Source organism: Ctenopharyngodon idella, chromosome 16, assembly GCF_019924925.1.
Source record: "Ctenopharyngodon idella isolate HZGC_01 chromosome 16, HZGC01, whole genome shotgun sequence".
Lineage (NCBI taxonomy): Eukaryota > Metazoa > Chordata > Actinopteri > Cypriniformes > Xenocyprididae > Ctenopharyngodon > Ctenopharyngodon idella.
Genome location: NC_067235.1, coordinates 19,340,955 through 19,363,347, shown reverse-complemented (window position 1 = coordinate 19,363,347; position 22,393 = coordinate 19,340,955). Strand labels below are relative to the sequence as shown.

The 22,393-nt window shown below is 37.5% G+C and overlaps 2 protein-coding genes across 3 annotated transcripts in view; one reads left to right on the top strand and one right to left on the bottom strand.

Annotated features, from left to right (window-relative positions):
- Nucleotides 1-4,100, top strand: part of stt3b (STT3 oligosaccharyltransferase complex catalytic subunit B) — a 44,252-nt gene extending 40,152 nt beyond the window's left edge. Inside the window, exons 14-16 of the mRNA XM_051864451.1 lie at nt 699-812; nt 960-1,166; nt 2,423-4,100. Coding sequence (XP_051720411.1) covers nt 699-812; nt 960-1,166; nt 2,423-2,503 — 402 coding nt within the window. The 3' untranslated portion in view covers nt 2,504-4,100. The remainder of the gene's footprint in view (nt 1-698; nt 813-959; nt 1,167-2,422) is intronic.
- Nucleotides 4,101-5,739: 1,639 nt separating this feature from the next.
- The window catches only part of osbpl10b (oxysterol binding protein-like 10b), a 50,037-nt gene continuing 33,383 nt past the window's right edge, over nt 5,740-22,393 (bottom strand). For both annotated transcript variants that reach the window (XM_051864449.1, XM_051864450.1), the window contains 6 exons: nt 19,834-19,980; nt 16,112-16,601; nt 10,230-10,416; nt 9,080-9,262; nt 7,182-7,335; nt 5,740-6,596 (listed from right to left, as the gene is read on the bottom strand). In XM_051864449.1, coding sequence (XP_051720409.1) covers nt 6,552-6,596; nt 7,182-7,335; nt 9,080-9,262; nt 10,230-10,416; nt 16,112-16,601; nt 19,834-19,980 — 1,206 coding nt within the window. In that variant the 3' untranslated portion in view covers nt 5,740-6,551. The remainder of the gene's footprint in view (nt 6,597-7,181; nt 7,336-9,079; nt 9,263-10,229; nt 10,417-16,111; nt 16,602-19,833; nt 19,981-22,393) is intronic.

Here is a 22,393-nt window from a genome sequence, read left to right as displayed (position 1 = left end):
CACCGTTATCATCTGTGTGTAAACTACAATAACACAAATTTGTGGAAACAGCGATGTTACGCGCATGTGTATTACAAGTTCAGTCTATAGGTTTATAGTGTTTCTTTACAAAGTGACATCGCCAACTACTGGCCTGGAAGTACATTACAGCGTTTCTAATCGTTTTTGCAGATCTGTGTGAATGGGGATCGTTTTGACAACATTGTCTAAACGTGAAAATTTTTTTTAGTACATCGTTGTGTAAACGTACCTTAATTCAGTCCAGTTAAATTTGAGTTTGTACAAAAAATAGAAAATATAGATTTTTAGGTGTTTTATTATATTTTACCTGGATTTTTGCCATTTTAAAAACAAAACCAAACTTTTTTTTTGTAGAAGTGTTGTAGAGCGAATGAGCTTCTCTGACAGGATTTGATCATGCTGATGGCATGCTGTGTTTTAGCGTACTGTTAGACTGTCACGTAAACTCTCTCTGAGATGTTGCATCTCTAAAATGAATCCTCTTTAATGCTCCCCCACTACAGCAATTAATACAGCGCTTTATGTAACATGCGCTGTCTTCTATAATACATTAAGACAGTTACTGTTGATGGGCTTTCAGGTCGCCCACAGTGAAAAATATTCCTGTTATTATATGTAATTCAAATGTTTCTGATATTTGCTGTTTTTTTTTGAGGTGTCTTTTTGTTCTTTTGCAGGAAAGTGATTACTTCACTCCACAGGGGGAGTTTAGAGTGGATAAGGCAGGCTCTCCCACCCTGCTCAACTGCCTGATGTACAAGATGTCTTACTACCGCTTTGGGGAAATGCAAGTAAGTGTTTCTTCCTTTTAATTCCTTAGATCTATACATTAATTGTTGTGACAACAAGGGTTGATCCTTTAGCTATCACCCTTGTGCCCTTCTGAGAGTGTAGGAATATGTATATATAAAAACTAACAGCAAATGCCTTTCCCACAGCTGGACTTCCGCACACCCCCTGGATTTGACCGGACACGGAACGCAGAGATCGGCAATAAGGACATCCGTCTGAAACATTTGGAGGAGGCGTTTACCTCTGAGCACTGGCTCGTGCGCATCTACAGGGTGAAGAAGCAAGAGAACCGACAGGCCCTGGACCACAAGCTCCGCAACATCGCAGCCAAGCAGAAGTACACCTCAAAAAAGGTTCTTCCCTCTAGATTCCATTACAACAGCATTATGAACATTTAATGATCTGAGACTATTGTAACTTTCAGTTTTTCAGTTTTCAGTACTTTCAAATAGGGGTGGGCGATATGACCAATTCTTATTTCCCATTATGAGAAATTTTATTTCATGATATATATCACGATATAGGTATTTTGGGTTATTTTCTCATTTCTGTTTACATATTAGGCTGCTGTCACTTTAAGACCAAACGCACGGATCCAATATACCGATACACATCCTGTTTACACCCAACTGTTTACTTTCTCTTAAGACATAACCAGCTGTGTTTACATGAATACTTCACACAGTGGGCATTTTGACATAATTGTGTGTGTATTTGGCCATTTAAGCACAATAAGATGTGAAAGGCCTGAATTCGAGATCGCATGCTGAGAGACGAAGCTTTCTGTGCACGCGCTTACATTGTGTGTCAGTCAGTGCGTGCACCTCTTTTGGGCTTTTCACACTTGAGATGGTGAACCCTGGGTCATTCTAAACCCCGAGTAAACAGAATCCTGGGTTATCATTATTCACGTTTCACACTGCACATTCCTAAACCCTGGGCTAAAGTCCTATTTGCATATTTGCAGTGTCAGTGTCACTGACTGGACAAACGCAGCACATGACCGGTTTACATAAAGGCTCTAGCGTCCTCATATTACACATTGCTGACTGTAATATCAAGTTTTTCTGAGTGAGCGTTTCGAACTATAAAGGTAATACATCTGGCTGTGTTTCTGTGACTGCCCAAAGCGTGTGAATATAAGGCACGCGATTGGTTGTCGGTTGCTAAACATCTAGTTGTAACATTCTAACAATGCATCGTTTCAAGGTTGGCACAGCAGTGCGGAGTTAACACCGCAAAAATGCTGCTAAACCTGCTCTGGAGCTGGGCTTCATAACCCCGGATAAAAACCGGTGCTATCCCCGCTTCTAAATCACAAGTGTGAAACGCTCCCTTATCCGGGGTTTAAAGCGGTGTTTAAAACAACGATAATCCAGGGTTAAGATCAGTGTGAAAAGCCCTAATGTGTTCTTATTCACTGCATATTGTGCTTGACACTTTTACATTGAACTTTCCCTTTAAGGGCTACCCTGTCCATGTAGCCTTTTTAATAATAATACTTAATAAATGTAATTAATAAAATTAAAAGTTGTAATAATAGTTATACTATTGACTTATGATTGGTTATTTCAAATGTAATTAACTTGTTTCTTTTCATGGTTCACAGACAGCCAAAAGGAAGAGGGGATACATCAAAAACAAGCTGGCTCTGAAAAAAGGCAAGAAACTGAACAAGAAGTCTGTTTAGCTATTGAATGATAACGTTGAGAATGGAAAAAGAGGAAAACAAAAGACAAGGACAAATGCAACTAGTAAGTAATCCACCAATCAAAAAGAACAAACATGTTGTCTGGCGCCGCCCACCTGAGAACGTTTGATTGGAGGCTTTTGGTCCGGCGATTGCCACGAGGTTCCTGGAGGTTCCATGACCGGTTGGAGGATGGGGATCTGCACCGCAGTTTTATTCTGACAACTCTGGACTTAATTTGTTCATGTGTTCTTTTTTTGTTTCATTGTTTTTTCTTTTGTACTTGAATGTGCTGGTGAAGCGAGAGCGCTGCCGTGTCTCAAACAGCAGGCACTTTTTTTGTGGTACAGTTTAATATAATACAACCGAATGCTAAAACAACCAACAAATATGAATTCATTAAGCTCAGTGAACCTTGGAGCACCAAAGAGATTTTTTTGTTTTGTCAGAGCCTGTGATAAATTGTTACCTTTTGATTATAAAACCATTTAAAAATAAAAGATGTGGGAAAATCTGAGGAATATGGAGCCGTCTACAGTGTGACGGCCCCTAAAATGCTCTCTTGGTTTTAACTGTTATCCGACAAACCCGGTTTCTATGTGACAGAATGCAGTGGGGTCTTTGTGGCTCTGAATTTGTGAGGGGTTTTTCTTTCCCTATGGCAGACATGGCAAAAGACTAGATTATTAATAATGTTTAACTGTTGTGGTGATTTTTGAATATAAATAATTTTGTTTGTTACATCATTTTGAATGTTTTTGTTTCGTTTTTCTATTGGTTGTAAGATTTTATGCAATAATTCTAAATAGAAATGAAGAATCCGCTTTTATTTCCTTTATTGCTCATGTGTTTTGTCCAGAGGGGGTGCTGTGGCTTGGCATCACCTGCGCACACGTTTGCGAAAAACAGATGTTTTTCTTGGGCCAATTAGAAATCAAAAATTTTCCCCCCTCTTCCTAAACGACTGTCTGCCAGGACAAAGAGTGAATTTAATTAGTTGTAGGTTTATTAAAATGCTGCATTACTAGCCTGAATGCACTTTGTCTTAGTTCACCTTAATGTGGATCCACTACTGAGTAGCATGCAGGTGGAGAGTGCGTATTTTTAGTGTGAATATTCCATTTTTTTACGTTGAAAAGGGCGCTTCCTGCAACATCCGATGGGTTTTCCTTTTCTCAGTTCTTCTGGGCTGCCATTTAAACATTTCCCCCTTTGTTTTCTGCCTTTCTGGTTTTCAACCTTACTGGTTTTCAACCTTACTTTGCTTTTGCTACATCTGTTTTTTTGTAAGATAATTAGAAGGAAAAATTGATCGTTTTTTCCCCTCTTCTCTGCAACATATCCATATAATTCTTCTCAGAGGGCTCTGAATCTTAGAAGGTATTTATTAATAAGAATGAATTTGAAGTTGAGAAGAGGACGCTTTTCATCCTGAAATGCAAAAACTGTATTATTATTATTTTTTTTTTTTCAAGTGAAAATTTATTCCATAAATTGTAAAATAAAAAAAAAAATTAAAAAGAGTGAGAGAAAGGCAAAGATGCTGTTTGTGAGAATGAGTTGATGCCATTTGTGATTAAAAGACTCGATGAAAGAATCCGCCTTATCCATGTTTGTGCACACATCGTTTTTTTTTTTTTTTTTTCCATTTTGTTTGTCCTTTTTTTTTATATATCAGAAATAGCATAATAGGGGCGCTTTAAATACTATTTTAAAGGTTCCTAATGTTGTTTTAGTGGTCTCCTACAATAGTTTTACATGCATCCAAGGTCAAAAAACACTCATAAAATACATTGCAGCATCACCCGTTTCTTAGAGTCTGAAACAGTTCGATTAAGGATTCAGTCTCTCTAAACCCCTCCTTTCCAAGAGCTTCCTCTGCTCTGATTGGTCAGACGGTACAGTCGGTTGTGATTGGTCTGCTTACAGCGCATGTCGAAAACAAAATACCTGAATTTATAACTGAATTTCAGCACCGGACGCTTCCTTAGGGTCAGAATATATGATGTTTACAAGCAGCCAATGAAGACCATAGACTGGCATTATGTAAATTTGTTACAAGCCTACTGGAAGTATGACTAGAATTACTGAGAATCGGTTCTTTCATTTGGGAGATAACTCCTTTGTCGTGCACTTTAATCTTTGAAACTTTGCAGACTGTTTGCATTCACAAACAACTACATCACACACATGAAAGGTAATATCCGAAAAAGCATAATAATAATAATAATAAAGCATAAAAATCTGCTCAAGTCCAGCTGTACTGCTTTGGTGTTACTCTACAAGTGTCCTGTAGGTGGCAGCTCTAGCACATCACACCAAGGAGATGGTCAAGTATGAGCCGCCTTCAGAATTTATGCGAATCAGATGAGCTGTAAATGTCATGTGACTGATCACTCTGGAAAAGCGCGTCATGACAGCACAGTCTCAAGCGACTATCCTCATCCAGGCAGGGAAAAATGTATATTTCATGTTTTTAAGAACCCTTAAAATTAGCACTGGTAATACATCTAATATAGTATAACGAACTATTTGTGCTTTTTACATTCTAGCCAGAATAGTTCCTTTTGTCTTGCTTTCAATGAAGGGGAAAAAAAAAAAGAAAAAAAAAAAAAGCTTTTTTCTGTAATTACAGTCTCTACCAGCAGGGGGAAATGACGGAATTCTAACTAGGCAAACCGTGAACCTTTGAATCGTCTTTGTTTACCATGTTGTATTCTCATTCAGATGTAGCTGAGAGTGAAAACGTTGAATTGGTTTTCATATACATGAAATCTGAATAATCTACTTTAATAATAATTTCTTCCAGTTTCTGAATTCCTGGTGTTTAAATATGTCCGTTACATATTTATTTAAATTCTAGCTGGCTGTATTGACCCTTACTTACCATTATTTACGCATCTGAAGTGTGCACACTTATCTTTGGCAGAAGTTTCTGTATTTTAAACAAGTGTTTGGGGAAGTCATCTCTGAGATAATTTACAGTAGAATCACTGTGCTAATGGAGTGTTTTAATCAAAGCTCAATACTGTCTTATTATCACTGGCACAGAGAGACGAGTGGATTTGTTACGCTTTGCAAGTCTGTCTCAGTCAGACCCTCAAAGGCACACATCTTCACTGAGTCAAGATACTTTATGCCTATTATGGAAGTCACAAAAAGCAGCAAGTTACATAACTGGATATGGTTAACTTTACCTTATTTAGATGTGCATGATTAAGATGTGCAAAATCAAATCAATTTAAACTTTAACTTTAACTGTTGTTTATTATATCAGATACATTGTAAATTGTACTTTCCATTAAATGTCGGTGTTCCACTACCTTTTTTAAGCATTTGAGGCAGAAATCTTTTTTTTTTTTTGTACGAAAAATAAGTGACTGAAAAGCATGCATTATCACTGACCTTGCTTGAAGGAAAAAATACATTTGCACATGATTTTAAATCCACTCCTTCAAATATCCATTTTATTCTTTCTTCAGGTGTGAGAGACTCAACTGAAGCGTAATACTGTCATCAAATGGTAAGATTGATTCAGTCATTCAAATAACATACGAACATGAGGGGTGAGGTCTCTTAAACATGAATACATACTCCTCACATACTATAGCCTCTCTGTGCTTACTGGTCTCAAATACCCAGAATTCTCTATGGTGTTCTAAAATAATAGCTATCAGTCATTAGTGTTATACTCTCTGATACAGATGCTACATCTCTTCTGTGTGAAAATTCACTTTACTATAGTATTGATTACCAGAAGTAATATACAAATATAAAGATATTGCACAAGGTCACACAATTCAGGCCTCCATGTCCAAATCTTCATCATCCAGAGGGGCTTTTGAGGTATTTTAACCACTCTCGAGTCCTTTTTTTTGTTTTTGGCACCTTTCATTCTCCGTACTACAAGTTGGAGAAAAAATATCAATGTCTTTCCCTGCTGCTTGAGTCCCATTGGTTGGCCAGCCCCTCGTTTACATGGCCACTCCCATCTGTGGGGCGGGGCTGCTGTGATGGACCGGAATCATGTGGCTCCAGCTTTTTCTCATCACTTCATCTTCCATAGAGGATTGTGGTACACCCATCCCTCCCCCTGAAGGCAATTCAAGGGCAGAATAAAATTTTAGACATGCTAGATCTGATATGAGAACTAATATCCTGCATGACTCTGGAGCTAATCAAAAGAGGCGAGACATGAAGGGAAATTAATAATATTCAGCCCCGTCCCAAACATGGTGACAATGTAAAATGCTGTATTGTGGGTGAATTGTCACCACATAGATGGGTGCTATTGAGCACCCTTTTAAACCATGACATTTAAGTGAATAAAAGCCTAAATTCAATCATATAAAGCAATCGTGTCTCTTCGGAAAATTTGGACAAAACCACTCAACTCATATGGATTAGTTACAGTGTGCTTTTTGAAGTGTCAGAGTTTCAGTTGCGTAGCTGTCTATTGAGGGAAAGAAAGCTCTCAGATTTCCTCAAAAATATCTTAATTTGTGTTCCCTTTAACCCTTTAAGACCAATTAGTTGACTAGTACAAATACTGAATAGTCGATTATAAAAATATGTAGTTTTGCACACCCTAAGTAAAATGACAAATGGGACTTATCATGCACAAATGAAGACTTTGAGGCTACAAGTCCTCATCAGGTTTTTAATGCTGAAGTCTCACCTCTTTGATAAAGTATTTGGGTTTCCAGGTGGTGCTGCTGGCCGTTCTCTGCTTCCCTTCTCTTCTCTGCTTCTCCTCCAGCTGGTGTTTGTGTTCAGTGGCTGTATCGATGTCCCCGGCCTTCAGCGCCGCTGTCACATGCTGCCACAGCCGTCTGTCAATCATTGCCACAAAACAGGATTATACGACAGGATGATACTTTTTTCATTCTTGTATATTGTTGTGGAATAATATACTTCAGATAAATTTGCTCCTAAATTGCAAAACTATTTTGCAGTTGCCCCTATATAACATTTTTTTCTGGTCAATATTTGGTCAGTATTTCAAATATATGCTAAATGTTGCATGCATTCTTTTTTATCAGCACTTGAATGTGGTTAAGCGGGTAAGCAACATTTTGAACAAAAAGATGAGAAAAATCACGTTTTTGTCAAAGACTACGTCCAGATAGGGGTCAGACCTATGATCAAAACATTGATGGAGTAGAATGAGTCCATCAATACCCCCAAAGCTTCACAGTCCTACACCTCATCCTGGGTTGACATTTCATTCAGTAACGTTAAGCAGTTTTGATTTATATGCTGTTTAATGTTTGATGATCGCGTTATTTTACATGTGCATAAGCAATGCTTTTATCGCTTATTTCTCCTTCACTTTAAAACAAGTGTGTGTTTTTTTTTTTTTTTTTTACACCAGAATAAGCTGCAAAACTTTGCTGTTTAGACAAGGGTGTTAAGTCTAGCCATACTGATCAGGATAAGAAAAACAACCTCATATGATGAATCAGCCAAATCTTTTATTAAATTTGATCCCAAACCTTTCAAGGATCAATGGATCCACACTTTTTGCAAGTGTAGCACTGCTTCAGAAGCACCTCTCTGCCGCTATATCTTCTTTTGATTGCATTACGCGGCTGTGGTACTGCCAGGCTGAGAGCATTAGACTACTCTGATGGGGCTCTGTCCTGTCCGGCTGGATCTCTCCTCTACAATAAGCCAATAAGCAGCATTAGAGTTTATTAAGTGAATCCTCCAGCTCGCTCAGGGCCAGAGGAGTGCATGAGGGTCACGAGTATTGTATAAGAGCTCTAGAGGTGCAGGATTTAGCTAAAATGCTCTAAAAGGAGAGATGCTCATCTACCGTGGCATTTATCTGGATCACTGAGCTCTGATCTTTCACACTCGCTGTTTATTTGTATTGCCCGAGTAACACTTTCCCCAAGAAGGAAGGTTTCACTATGCTTCCATTTGAAGTTAATAGACTTCTGCAAAATAAATAGAACAAGCTAACTCAAAATAAAAACACACATTTGTTGTATTTTGTCCATTTTGTACTTTGGCAAGTGTGATAATCAGATAATGTTGGCCATTTTGACATTTTTTTATTTGTAGGGTTAGTAGGGAGATGACCCAGTCTCAAACATGTGTTGTATACATGTTGTATGTCATGCACCATGACTCTAATTCGTCTCTTCCCTGTCAGTCTCTTCGTTGTATAGACAGTGCAGCGCTTCCGTGTTCTACGTCAGAACACCGACTCATTATTGATTGGCTCCTGCGTCAGTATCAAACGCAAACGTCGTGCTGCTCACGTGAATAGCGTCGGCCAATACTGAGCCGGCGTTCTGACATAGAACCTGGAAGCACTGAATGTAAACAGCGTAGGAGAATGACACAGAAGAGAAGAAATTATTGAATAAAGTCTTTATTTTTGTTTGTATTCTTGTCGCTTCTTAAAATTAAGGTTGAACCTCACGTTGACTATTTTAACGATGTCTTTTGTACCTTTCTGGACCTTGAAAGTGGTAATTAAATTGCTGTCTATGGAGGAGTCAGATACCTCTTGGATTTCATCAGAAATATCTCAATTTGTGTTCTAAATTCATGACAAAATCTCACCTCGATTCATACAGGCCCTGTTTCTCCAGTGGGCGGATCTTCTTCTTAATGACTGGCAGTTTGGATGTGTCAATCACTTTGGTCTCTCCACTGCTGTAAGTGAACTCCAGGGTCCCGTTCCACTCCCCCTGAGCCTTGCATACGATGGTACCAGTGGAATTGTGTTTTACCTCACCTGTGACTCTGTTGAAGAATAAGAGAAAATAAGTTAAAGGGGCTATATGTAGAAAATAAAACCCTTGTTTTAAGTGACTTGCAGCCAGCAAGTTATTGCAAGTGCTCGCACTTGTGCACATGTAACGTATAAAAGACTGAACGTGATTCAATGCCCCGATATACTCACGGCGAAGTTATTTTTCACTCTTTGCTAAGAAGTAAAAAGAAGTTTGAAATACCTTTGCAGCGATATAGCGTTAACAAACATCCCGATGCCGCCCATGCTGCTGAGAGCGAGTTTAGATGAATATGTAAATATGTGCTGTGCGCTTTCCTCTCAATAACAAAAACACAACAAAAATGACAGCGGTGAGAAAACAGAAGTTAAGAAAACATCTAATCATAGCGATGTGGATATGTTTGTACAAGCTCTGCAATTCACCAGCATCATGTCGACAGATGAGGTAATTAAAATTAAACTATGATAGTTATAAAGTATATTTGAGACTATAGATAGACAATATAGATCTGGCTATGTGAGACTATAGTTTGATTAAAAACTATAGTCCCCTTTTTCTTTGCATGACACATTGACTTTACAGAATAGCTCTTTCAGCATTATCCTGAACATTGTATATGCATTCGTTTCATGAGTCATTGTCATCCTTTTGATTTTCCCTGCAAAAACGTCCTGAGTCCTTCACATAAAAATCAGCCTACAGGCTTTCATAGACAACCTAGGAAGTTGGAGAAGGTCACGTTTGAGTTTCGCTACAAGCTGTTCACACACTGGCAATAAAAAAAGTGATTAATACATAAAGATTCTTACATATAGCCCCTTTAAAGATGACAAAAAATAACTGTTATTATTATTATATAATCCGAGTAAATAATCCAAAACTTGCCATCAGCAAAATACATATTAAAATATGATGCATGTTTTACCTGATCTCAAATAAAATAAGCTCTCAAAGACAAGTTTCTTCACTCTCACCTGTGAACTTTCCCTCCGTAGAAGGGTTTGGTGTGGAATGTGACGGTGGCAGAGTATCCGCTTTTGGCGCAGCAGATGGAAACTTTCCCGCCCAGCTCCACCCAGGGCACTGTGAGGATGGAGCGGGCGTAGGCAGAGGGCAGCGTGAACACATACTCCTCGTCATGCTCCAAGAGATGCAACACTCCTAACATAAAAACACAGGGCACAAGTCACACTCTGTTCACAGGAACCGTAGCAATAGTATAGAGCGCGAATGGTTTCAGCTCAACTCCATACGAGGCAAAGATGGACAGCAGTTCTGATTAACGTTGATCCCAGTGCTCTGCAGGCCTTTATAAAGCTCTTGTTTGTTGCAAAGGAGAAATTCAAGAAGCACACAAAACTGGATGTTTAGGATATGATCAAATTAAAATGTGGGATGAGCAGAACAGTAATCTGTCAGTTGTCTTTGTCACACAGACCTGATCTTAGAAACTCTGATCTTAGTGGATTTTTAGTGCAGTGGGAATATTGACGTTGGTATTGTTAACTAAAACTATTCATAACTAATAATATTAGATGAAAAACTTGAATGAAAATTTATATATTATATATATATATATATATATATATATATATATATAAACTGATAAAAATACAAAAGCACATAAAATTACTAAAACAAATGATAAATTAAATAGAAGCTATATAATTTGAAATATTAATAAATACTAAAATAATATATAAATAATACTAAAATAACACTGGTTATGGAAAGCAGGCATAATACTAATTTTAGTAAATAATAATAAAAAAATAATAATTAAATTAAATGGAAATAAAAAAGACACACTGAGGAAAATGAAGCTACATCAAAACACATATTTTTAAATTACATTAAAAGTTTTAACGTTCATTGTAATATTAATAAAGTTCAATGTTTGATTTTAAGTAGATTTTTTTTTTTTTTTAACCTTGTATGATACCACTTAAAATCTGGGTCCTGAAGCAAAACTAGTTGAAACCCACTTATTTGAGCGTATTAGAAGTCATTCCAAATTATATTTGCGAATCATTAACATTCCTTTAGGAATTAATTTCCTCTATAATCCTTCTGTCCAGTGTCATGTTTTGACCTGTTCTGATTTATTAGTAATCTGGATGACAGATTCTTTCTCAGAGATTTAACTATATCAGTTTCATGGTGTACTTTGATTTTAATACACAATCCCCCAGTTTCACAGACAAGGCTTAAGCCTTTTCCAGGACTAAAATGCATGCTTGAGCAGTTTTAACTGAAAGAAACTTGCACTTAAATATCTTAAAATATGTCAGTGCCATTGTTTTATCACACCAGTAATGTTAAGCTACTTAATGTCCTAATTGAACCAAGGCCTAATCCTGGCTTAATCTAAGTCCTGTCATTGAAACCAGGCCTATTTTATAATGAAGACCACAAACTACATTTGGAAGTTATTAATTAAAATATTTACTTGTGTCTATAACTCAGGTAAAATCTGAACAGTGCGTGCATGTTCACAGCAGCTTTCTCAGTGGGCCTGGCCTCTTTTTTATTCTGGTTACATAATGGACAGCTGTCTAGTGGCAAAATCTCTGTGGGCTTTCAGCCAGGTCTGACAACAGCACATCTGTTTCCCAGAGACAAGAGAGCTAAGGGTGGGGGGTGCAGTTCAGCTCCCTGGTTCTCTGCTCCAGAGGGGTCAAGCATGTTGCAGCCCAAAACAGTGATGCTAGAGGAGTTCCTTGTGATAATGCTGAGTCCAGATCTTCTCTGATGATCCCAGATGAATTCCTCTGTGCTGACACATGAAGAAACTACATTTGATGGAGCTGACATGGCTGATTAGCAGAGGGGACATTCACCGTGTTAAGGGTGTTCAAGCACACTTAAATCAGTCAATTTGTAGGTGAACCTGGAAGGTTGATTGACAATGGTTCCATCAGGAATTCTACAGCATTCATTAATCTTAAGCCCGGAACACACCACACCAGCGTCTGGGTCCAAAGGTACCGACACACCAAACCAACGCTCGACACCCGACGGCCAAGTAGCACGTCTGTTCTGCGCCTGCGTAAGAAGAAATGCCTTTCTGTACCAGCAGGTGGCAGTAGCTGAACAGCTAATCAGAATGATCAGACAACGAGTAACGAGCTCCGACACCGATTCGACATGTCGACTTGGCCGAAAAAAAGCAGACGAGGACAAACAAAAACTGCCCGACGGCCGACCGTCGGCTTGGTGTGTTCCGGGCTTTAGCCAATGTTAATTTCAACATGTACTGGTACATTTTAACCCTCGGGTGCTCTTCGGTCATTTTTGACCAAAAAAGTTTACGTTTTGTTTTTTCGAATTTTTTACTTCATAGGAATGGTACAAAACATGGTATTGGCATTGCTAAAAAAGTGAATAAATTGATTATAACTACTGCATAAATATAATTTAGTACCATAAAATCCTTTGTGTCGAATCATGATTCGGATCACGTGTCAAACCGCCAAACCGCTGATATCACGTAACTGTGGCGCTCCGAACCGCTGATTCGACACAAAAGATTCATACGGTCCGAAGCTTCATGAAGCAGCGTTTTGAAATCGGCCATCACTATATAATGTTTTTTTGGCGCACCAAAAATATTCTCCACTGTACTCACATGAACTGATTTAAATATGTTTTTAGTACATTAATGGATCATGAGAGAGGAAATGTCATTGCTGGCTATGCAGGCCTCACTGAGCCATCGGATTTCAACAAAAATATCTCAATTTGCGTTCCGAAGATTAACGAAGGTCTTACGGGTGTGGTACGGCATGAGGGTGAGTAATAAATGACATTATTTTCATTTTTGGGTGAACTAACCCTTTAAAATCAAAAGTTGTATATAACATTAGTTAATGCACTGCGAACTAACATGAAAAAAAAAAAAATTACATTTTTACTTACAAAGATAATAAATGCTTTAAAAATATATTGTTCATTGTTAATTTATGTTAGCGAATGCATTAAAGGGGGACTCAGTGATATTTCAAATCCACTGTTTGGAAGTTAGTCGGGCCGAGTCCAATAACAAACGTCTAACCAATCAGCATCAGGGGGCACATGACGGTCGAGGAGAGAGAACGAGCAAGAGGGAGATTTGAAAATAAGAAAAAACAAAAAAACTGCAGAACGAGAAATGGGACACAATACAAAACAGCTCAAAAGAATATCAATGGAATAAGGGTTTATGCCTGGACAAGTGCTTTAGGACCCGCGTTTATATTAGAAAAGCTTTCCAGTGCTGGAGAGAGCTAAGAGGGAAGGCCTGAAAACTGCTTTGATCCCGCTTCTCATGTGAGTACACTGGATTTTGATTGTCTGGAGCTGCTGTGCTGTTTGCGACTAACAACGAACACTTTGTATTTACTTGTGTGTACTGTATGTTCATTTTTTGTGCTTCCTTGTCGTTCGTTCATCAGAGCAGAGTGGTTAGAATTGGAGTGTGAGTTTTGGAGGTGGAGCAATGAAGAGAGGGGTGTGTTTGTTTGGGTTGATTTCTAAATATCAACAATGTCCAACAGCGTAGTTCAAATACCACTTACTGCACCTTTTAAGTAATGTTTACAAATGAGACTTTATAGTAAAGTGTTACCAGAAAATCTTCATGTCAGAGTTATTATAGTTAACTAAAACGAAAACCATAAAAAAAATATTTAGAAGTTATTTAAATAAAATAAAACAATTAAACTTATTTCATTTAGCTTTTTGCCAAGGAAACATTTATGAAATAATTAAAACTAAAACTGAAGTAAAAATATATTTTTATACATATTTTCTCAGTATCTCAGTGATACTAAAATAACACTGTAGTGCTTCATGCAGATCTTTTTCATATAATGACCAGATCAGTAAATTAATTGTTGTTGTTTTTATGCCAGTTCTTTTCACAAAATAGACTGAATGATGATTCACTGAACAATCAGACTGAATCACTTACAAAGAGCTCAGTGACTTAATGATCTGGTTGCAGTTCTAGAGTTAACAGAGAAAGATTATCAGTGAATAACAACTTTGTCTGTTCTTTATCATATGACTTCAGAAAAGTTATATAAATAAAAATATGATCTGTCGTTGTTATATGGAAAAGAGCGTGAAGATTCTTAAAAATCTCTTTTGTGTTCCATAGATTTTGAGCAATATGAGGGTGAGTAAATGACATCATTTTCATTTTTGAGTAAAATATCCTTTTAAATTCCTCTAAACTTCCTGCTGCTCCAATTAACTCTGTGTACATTACTCTGGGGGATTAGTGTTAGCTGTCTTATAAGTAATTAATGTTGTCCTAATTACAGAAGAGTCCTAACTGGTTAAGCACACCAAATGCTACCTTCATCCTGCATGATCATCCACTTCATTGCACTCTCAGTTTGACTTAGGTCAAGAAATTTTTATTTCAATTAAATGCTATTCTTTTGAACTCACTATTCATCAAATAATCATTGTATCATGGTTCAGTGGAAAAAAAAAAAAAAAAAAATCAAAGAAAAAATGTATCATGGTTTCTACAAAAATATTAAGCAGCACAGCTGGTTTCAACATTGATAATAATAATACATTTTTCTTGAGCACCAAATCAGCATATTAGAATGATTTCTGAAGGATCATGTGACAGTAATGATGCTGAAAATTCAGCTTTGCCATCACAGGAATAAATTACATTTTAAGATATATTCAAATAGAAAACAGTTATTTAAATTGTAATAATATTTTACAATATTGCTGTATATTTGATCAAAATATCAACCTATTAAGCATAACAGACATCTTTCAAAATCATTATACAGTCAGCTTTTAATTATTTTTAAACGATTTTAGGCCTACATTCCTTAAGTGTATTTATAAACAACATTTATCTGGCTTTATCGACCATTTTGTCACAACGTGACTGGGATTTTATTCTCCATGATGAACATGGCCAAAACAAGGTATCTTAATTAAATTAAGGCAGAATCTTTTGGAACAATGCCTGAAAATGCTCCCTTTTCTGGCAGCTCAATAGTTTTGGGATCAGAGCGAAGCATCAAGTGAGTGAGTGAAGTGAAACGTCAAGGGGAAAGTTTTTCAAACAGCAGTACATTTCTGTTGTTATTCCGGGAGACAGATGGAGTTGTGATATAAGCAAGCACCAGTAAATATCACAGGCCCTGAGGCGAACACCCATCTAACCACAATCAGCTGATCTGGAAACTGTATGCTCTTTGGACACACATTTGAGAGAATGGAGGAAAAACAGTTCTGCCTGAATGAGCAAACCCTCAGGCTTTAATCAAACAGTAATGAACAAAGCTCAATGATCCCAGCAGACAAATGATTGCCATAAACAAAACACAACTTTATGAATAAATAAATACTTCTAATAAACTATATTAGCATTTTATTTTTCTACAAATATTTTGTTTAATGTGAAAACAAAGACTTGTAGTAAGATCTTATGGATAGTTCTTGAGCCATGTAGCCCTGCCCACTGTGAAATCTCATTGGTCCAAAACCTGCTCTACTTAGCTGTATATTAAACAAACACATTCTGATTGGCTGTGATTTGTCACTATGCATAGTACATTTTCTCTTTTATCTTTCTTTGTGAATTATGCTGTATAATTTTTTAAATAAATGTCTTTCAAGATTAACTGTGAGTTAAGATGACAACAAAAATCCTAACCCTAAGCAAATGTAAAATTAGGGGAAATGAGCACAAACAATTAAATATCCACTGATACCAATTAATTAAAAAATCTATCTGTCAATATGGTACTAATATATTGTGCATCCTTATGTGAAATATTTGTCACACCAATAAAGTACATTAAAATTGAAACTGGTGTTAAGAGAGACTCAAACTCACCTTCTCCAACCATTGACACTCCTATGGACATGCCCATGAATTTGCTTTTAGTCCAGACATGGGTGTTGACACATGTCCGGCGCTCTTTGCACTCGCAGTAAAATCCAGAGACCGGGGGGTGGTGGGACACCTGTTCAGCCACAAAGCGTAGCCGATAAGATTCTAACCCCTCATTGGAGGTGGTCTGGGCGGAATGAGCAGCCGTAGGTGCTGGGCTTGAGCTGGTAGTCCTGAGGGGCCGCACCTTATCTCGCGGTACGTCCCATGTGCAGTGGAAGCTCTCCCCCAGAATGGGGTTGTAAGGCTTCTTGGCCACAGCACCTTTTCGACCCTCGTGGAAAGCGGTCAGGTAGTATTCCACAAACCGGATCATGCGTTCCTCTGGTGTCGCTCCAGACGTGATGGCCAAAAACACATCCGGGTGGGCCATGAAGTTGGCGTACATCTCCAAAAGGGAGCGCTTCTCTAGGATAAACGTGGGCAGCACCACCTGAGAACAAAAGATATAGGCCTACATTATCTGACCAATCTGTAGATACAGTTTTGATGGTATTTGAATGTGAGTGAGAAAAGATTTCACGGATGTTGCTGAATGTGGTCCCTGAATGCATTTTGTATCAAATGAATTACAAAATGAAGAAGTTTAGTTTGCAGATACTGCTGATATGCTGACATGTAATAGGTATTGAGAAATCCACATACTGTAAACAACTGTAACATGTTGCAATACCAAATGCGAGGAGCAGAGGCCATAATATTATAATAAATTATATAATATTATATTATATTATCGCACTGTTTGTACATTCCAGTGTGCACTGGGGATTTTTTGCGTCCTAATGTGCATACTATCCATCCTAAATAGTATGTGAGATTACAATAAGTGTGTCCCAAAGCATTGTATGTTGAAAAGTGTATGCCAGGTCCCCGGATGGTCTACTATTTCTGGTAGATTTTCGAAGTGTGGATCCGTGCACACTATAAAGGCTAATATTACCCACAACCCATTGCACTTTGGAGGAGGAATGAGATGGTCCTCACTGCAGAACACAAGATCCAGGGGGCGAGGTTGGATCCTAACCCTAACCCTAACCTAACCTAACCCTAACCTCCCACTTTACATACCCCTAAACTTACCCGTCTCCACCTCCTGATCCCTAAACCTACCTGTCTCCACCCCCTGGATCTGGATCCTGGATCTCGTGTTTTGCAGTGAGGAGCTACTGGGAGGATTCAGTTCAGAACTACAAAAATGAATAAAGTGTTAAAAACTACAAACATGGCGGACGTGTGTGACCGATGGTTAAATAGAGAGGTTTAGATAAAGGGGTTTGAGTGACTAATAATCAACATTTAACCTGATTAAAAATATTTATTTAATGTTATCCGTGTTATATTTCATCTGCAACAACAATGCAGACTTTTATAAAGATCTGCTAGGCCATTAACTTTAAATGCATCATTATGCAAACACAAATGAGTTGAGTTCTACACATAAAAGACCCACGACTAGCAGATCGATGCTACTTGTTTTTTCTCCAATAAAGTAGGAAATGAAATGAAATAAAATGTGGCGGATTTTACAAGATGATTGACAGTCCAGTTTACAGTGACAAGATGCATGTAAATATGTGACAGAGAGTCCGTTAAAGATGCAATTTAATGGCGTGATAGTATGACCCAAAGCTTGTCTACTCTTTTGCTACACACTCAAAAGTATGTACTTTTTCTTCAACAAAAGAGTACATACTTTTAGGGTGTAGAATAAGTAGGCGAATTGGGACGCAGCATCTGTCTTTTTGTGCAAGTCACTGAATTATTCACTCAACCATTTCAAAACGCAGGCTTATTCAGGAATGAATCGCCCCTACTCTTACTAAGTCACACAATGGCTCTGCTGTGAATTTGTTCTCAGCTGTTTCTGTTGGTGGAGCCAAAACAGACAAAGCAATATTGTGCCTAAATTTACTCTATTCTTGATTTTTTATACTTGTGTATAAAAGCAATATACTTGCAATTGTGCTTTTTCAAATATTATCAGCATGGCTGTGATTACCCATGGCACTCACATCTGCGCCAATATTAAAAAAGAGCATATTGTTCTTCTAATATTGCTAAAATATTATTTCATATTATTTAACTATGCAATGTGATGTCAGTCTAGACGCACCTTATTACTGGTGCTCAAAGATAATATAATAACTCTATGCTTGTCTTTGTAACACAGATTCTGACTCCATTAATGCTCTGTCCCTCCCCCTGAGGCCTACAGTACACATACATCACTGAACTTCATCATCTGAGCTATCCAAATGACTGCTCAAATCCTGCTGAACTATAAACACAAGCCCAGAAGGAAATGTTCATATCAGAGAGACTAAACAAAGATGCTTCTGTAGGTAGTAGAGAAAAACGTATATCAAAACCAACACTAGACATTCCTGAGGCTGATGAACCGTAATTAGGACAATGATATCATGACACCTCTCGACACGCTTGAATCGGTCAATTAGATTCCTAATCACAAGGACGAATAGGAACATCAAATCAGATAGCGTATCCTGTTAACTGATTACGTAAAGTATAATTATGAAACTGAATTTCCCCTGAGCTATGATTATGTTAATAATATTCCTTGCACGTAGCATGGTACTGTAACGGCGTGGTTCAATCAAATGAAGGAGAATTTCAAAATTCCAAGAATTAGTCTTTAATAATAAACCAAAATACTCAGGAGGTCATACAAATATGCAGAAGAACAGTAGTGTCACAAGTAGTGTCAACAAGAACCGACAAGAGACTAAACGGGTATATATACACAGGACTAAACAAGCAAGTTGACAATAGGCAGGTGGACACAATAAGTTACTATGGTAACAGTACACACTAGAAAACTAGGTCAACTAAGTTAGACAGGAAATGAACACAGGAACTGGGAGCAGGAAATGAACACAGGAACTGGGAGCACAAAACTAAGCCAAAATAGAACATAACCATGGCATGTACATTCTAAATCAGTGTCCAAGACTGGACAATGTCCATGCAAGACTACAATACATAGAAAGACATATGAGGTCATGGAAATGAGGCACAAAGCCTTCACTCCAGTTATGCACAACTAGATCACCTGAGCACTGTCTAACACACATTTATTTCTAAATAAAGTCATAAAATACACCTTTGATTATACTAAAGATTATTAGTTTAGATTATTAGCAGATTATACTAAACATTTTGCATTTTTAAAGTAAAAAAAATTATTTTAGATCTTTCAATCAATTAAAATATTCAATTGTGATTAACTGCATACTTGTTCATTTATTATTTCTTAAAAATTGATAAAAACACTAAGAAAATGTAATAAAAAATATATTAAAAAACAAATATATAATAAAATTATATTGGTATACATTATATTAATTTTACTGGTATATAAATTCATTGTGTATTCCAAAAATATTCCAAATATCTGTGTGTTTATGGCATGTGTGCATGTATGGCAAAATTTCCAAATCATAAAAAGCTGGAAAACCCATCCTTTGTTCCCTGAGATTGAGAGCGGATAAATAGTCTTGAGTGGTTCCTGTTTGTATTTGAAAAGGAAGAATAACAAATACAAGTAGGGAATGACCGAATTCTTTCAGCACCATTAACTTGATGATTAGTTTGGGTGGGACAGCAACTCTGTGAGTGTGTGTGTGTGTGTGTGTGTGTGTGTATACCCGTGTGAGGTCCATGCCCAGTTTGAGTTGGGACAGCAGATGGAGGATGATGCTCCTCTGGTCATCCAAGACTCCGAGGTCTTCCTCCTCATTATCTTCTGTGTCTGTGATCTCCTCGCTGGAGTCCACCGATTCTGGGCTGGAGTTCTGCAAATCACACACAGGATAATTTACAAATGTTACTGAACAAAGATCACTTGTGATTTACTCTTAAGTATATTTTTAAACCTAATTTCTGTGCACCACATCTGTGGCATGCTATGAAAGCCCATATAAAACTGACAGTGTGAATGTAACCAGATACTAAAGCTATGTTCACACTCAGTTTTTGGGACTGACAACCGCATTTGCTTACAGGTGTGAGTTTCGAAATGTCTTACCAGTAACCATAGCGACAGTGACAGTAAAGTAATAACAAAGATGGCAAAGTAATATCCAAAAAACTGAAAAGTCTTGAAACTTTTGATATGCCAAGAGTCCAATCGAGCCTGCGAGTTCATCCATCAAATCTTCATTAAATGACAGCAGCTTTTATATCTGGTTGGAGAGCATTTGAGTCTCGCGTCCTGATGGGAACGGCTCCGGTGGAGAACAGTGACTGTATCTAAAACCTTCAGATGACACACAGCTCATATCTCTAGCGCTGTAAGTTACCGAATACAAAACCACACACGAAAACCTGAAACAAATTTGTGCAAAGCATCTCTCTCACACTGTATGGTGTGACAGACAACTAGTTGTTCAGTGTGGTTCCATTCACAAGGCATGGGTTTTCTGAGAATGCGGTTGTGAGTCCTGAAAATTTATGGGTGTGAGTTCAGTTATAGAATGCGGTTGTCACTTCTTAAATAACTGTACTGTGTGAACATCACCATATTAATGACTCAAATACAGGACTGACAACAGTATTCTGCTGCTGTGTGAACATGGCCTAAGTCTTAATTATCAAATAAAAATATTATATACTAAGTGAAAATATTATATACCAAGTCATAATTATGACTTTATCTCATAATTTTGCCTTTTTACAGGTATGTCATAATTATGATTTACCAAAGCATGATTTATTTTATTTGTATGTGGTACAAATGGGCTTCCATACCATGCTGTCAGTCACCACAGACAATTTTGACTTTTGAAGGAACTTGATTATGTAATTGTTTTCTTGAAAACAGCTTTCAATATTCCTTTAACTATAGAAATGCAACCAAAAAGAGAGAACATGGTGGAAAAAAAGATCAATTTTATTTTTAAATTTAATTATTTTAATTTAATTTGAAGTTGTCATCGTTATATTTAGTTTGCCAATTTTTGCATGTAAAATTGTTGAAAAAAATATGATTATATAAAATATATCAAAAAAATTCTCTCCAAATGACAGATGCTCTTTGGTTGCAAGGCAACTGTGCATTTTTATGCAGTCTTGGGTGGCTAATGTAGTTGGTACCTCCTGCAATCGCTCATGCAAAAACGTTAAATTGTTCTTAATGCATAATGTAAAGAAGTGGTCCAGAAGCGCCTGCCCCAAAGCATCATGGGAAGTACATAAAAAGCCCCTTCCTCTAAGGGCTCTACGTAGATAGTGTTGACAGATGAGCGGAGCAGATCACATGATCCTCTCTCAGTGGATCACTCCTTTTTCCTTTCCAAGGCACACGAATGTGAGTAACTGAGGGGCAGCAGATGGGATCTAAATGGGTTACGATATGATTAGACTGTAAAGTAAAACAGTAGGGTTTTGTGGACTAGCTGTAATCCCCGAGGTAACACTTACGACTGGGCACATACCATTGCCAGTGGCGTTATGGCTCTATTTTATTAGATTCTCTTGCAAACCATTTATCATTTTTTTTTCTCTTTCCTTCTGTGTTCTCTAATAATGGTAAAAGGGAATATTGTGTTCCCAGAGAAAGTACGGGAGCTCAACGTGCCGGATGGAACGCCCTCATTTCGAGCTGCAGCGATCCACCTGAATATTTCATAGAACAAGTACAGAGCACTTTCTCCTTCCCTCTATGACATCACAGATATAATTAAATAAACACATGCGAATGAGGTCACATGCAAGGTCACGCATCCAGCGTGACCACAAATCTATACACACAAATGCATCATCAATACTAAATACAATGTTCCATGATGGCATGTTGTTCAATCAGCATCCTACTGTCCTTTAATGATTTGCAAAGGATCATGTCAAGGACACTCACAATTAATTTGTGTCCTCCTTTCTCTGTGGAGGCTCAGTTCGGTGGTTTTGTTTTGTTGGACTGTGGTAGCTACAGTAACTAGCCAAAAGTTGGTTTATGCAAATCAAATCAGAGATAATTAAATACACAAAGATTTTAAAGATGCAGCGAAACGAAGAGAAAAAGTACTTCGAGGTTTCTTCTAGAAAACAATCAGATTGAAAGGAAAGAAAATGGAGGAATCTCACATGTCTCCTTTAAAGTTTCAGAAGAAATCTTAATGTCTCGAGCTGTGCTCAGATTTACCCATATACCAAAGTCTGCGATCAAAAGCCAGAGATTTCAATATGAACTCAAGTATTTCTCATCAA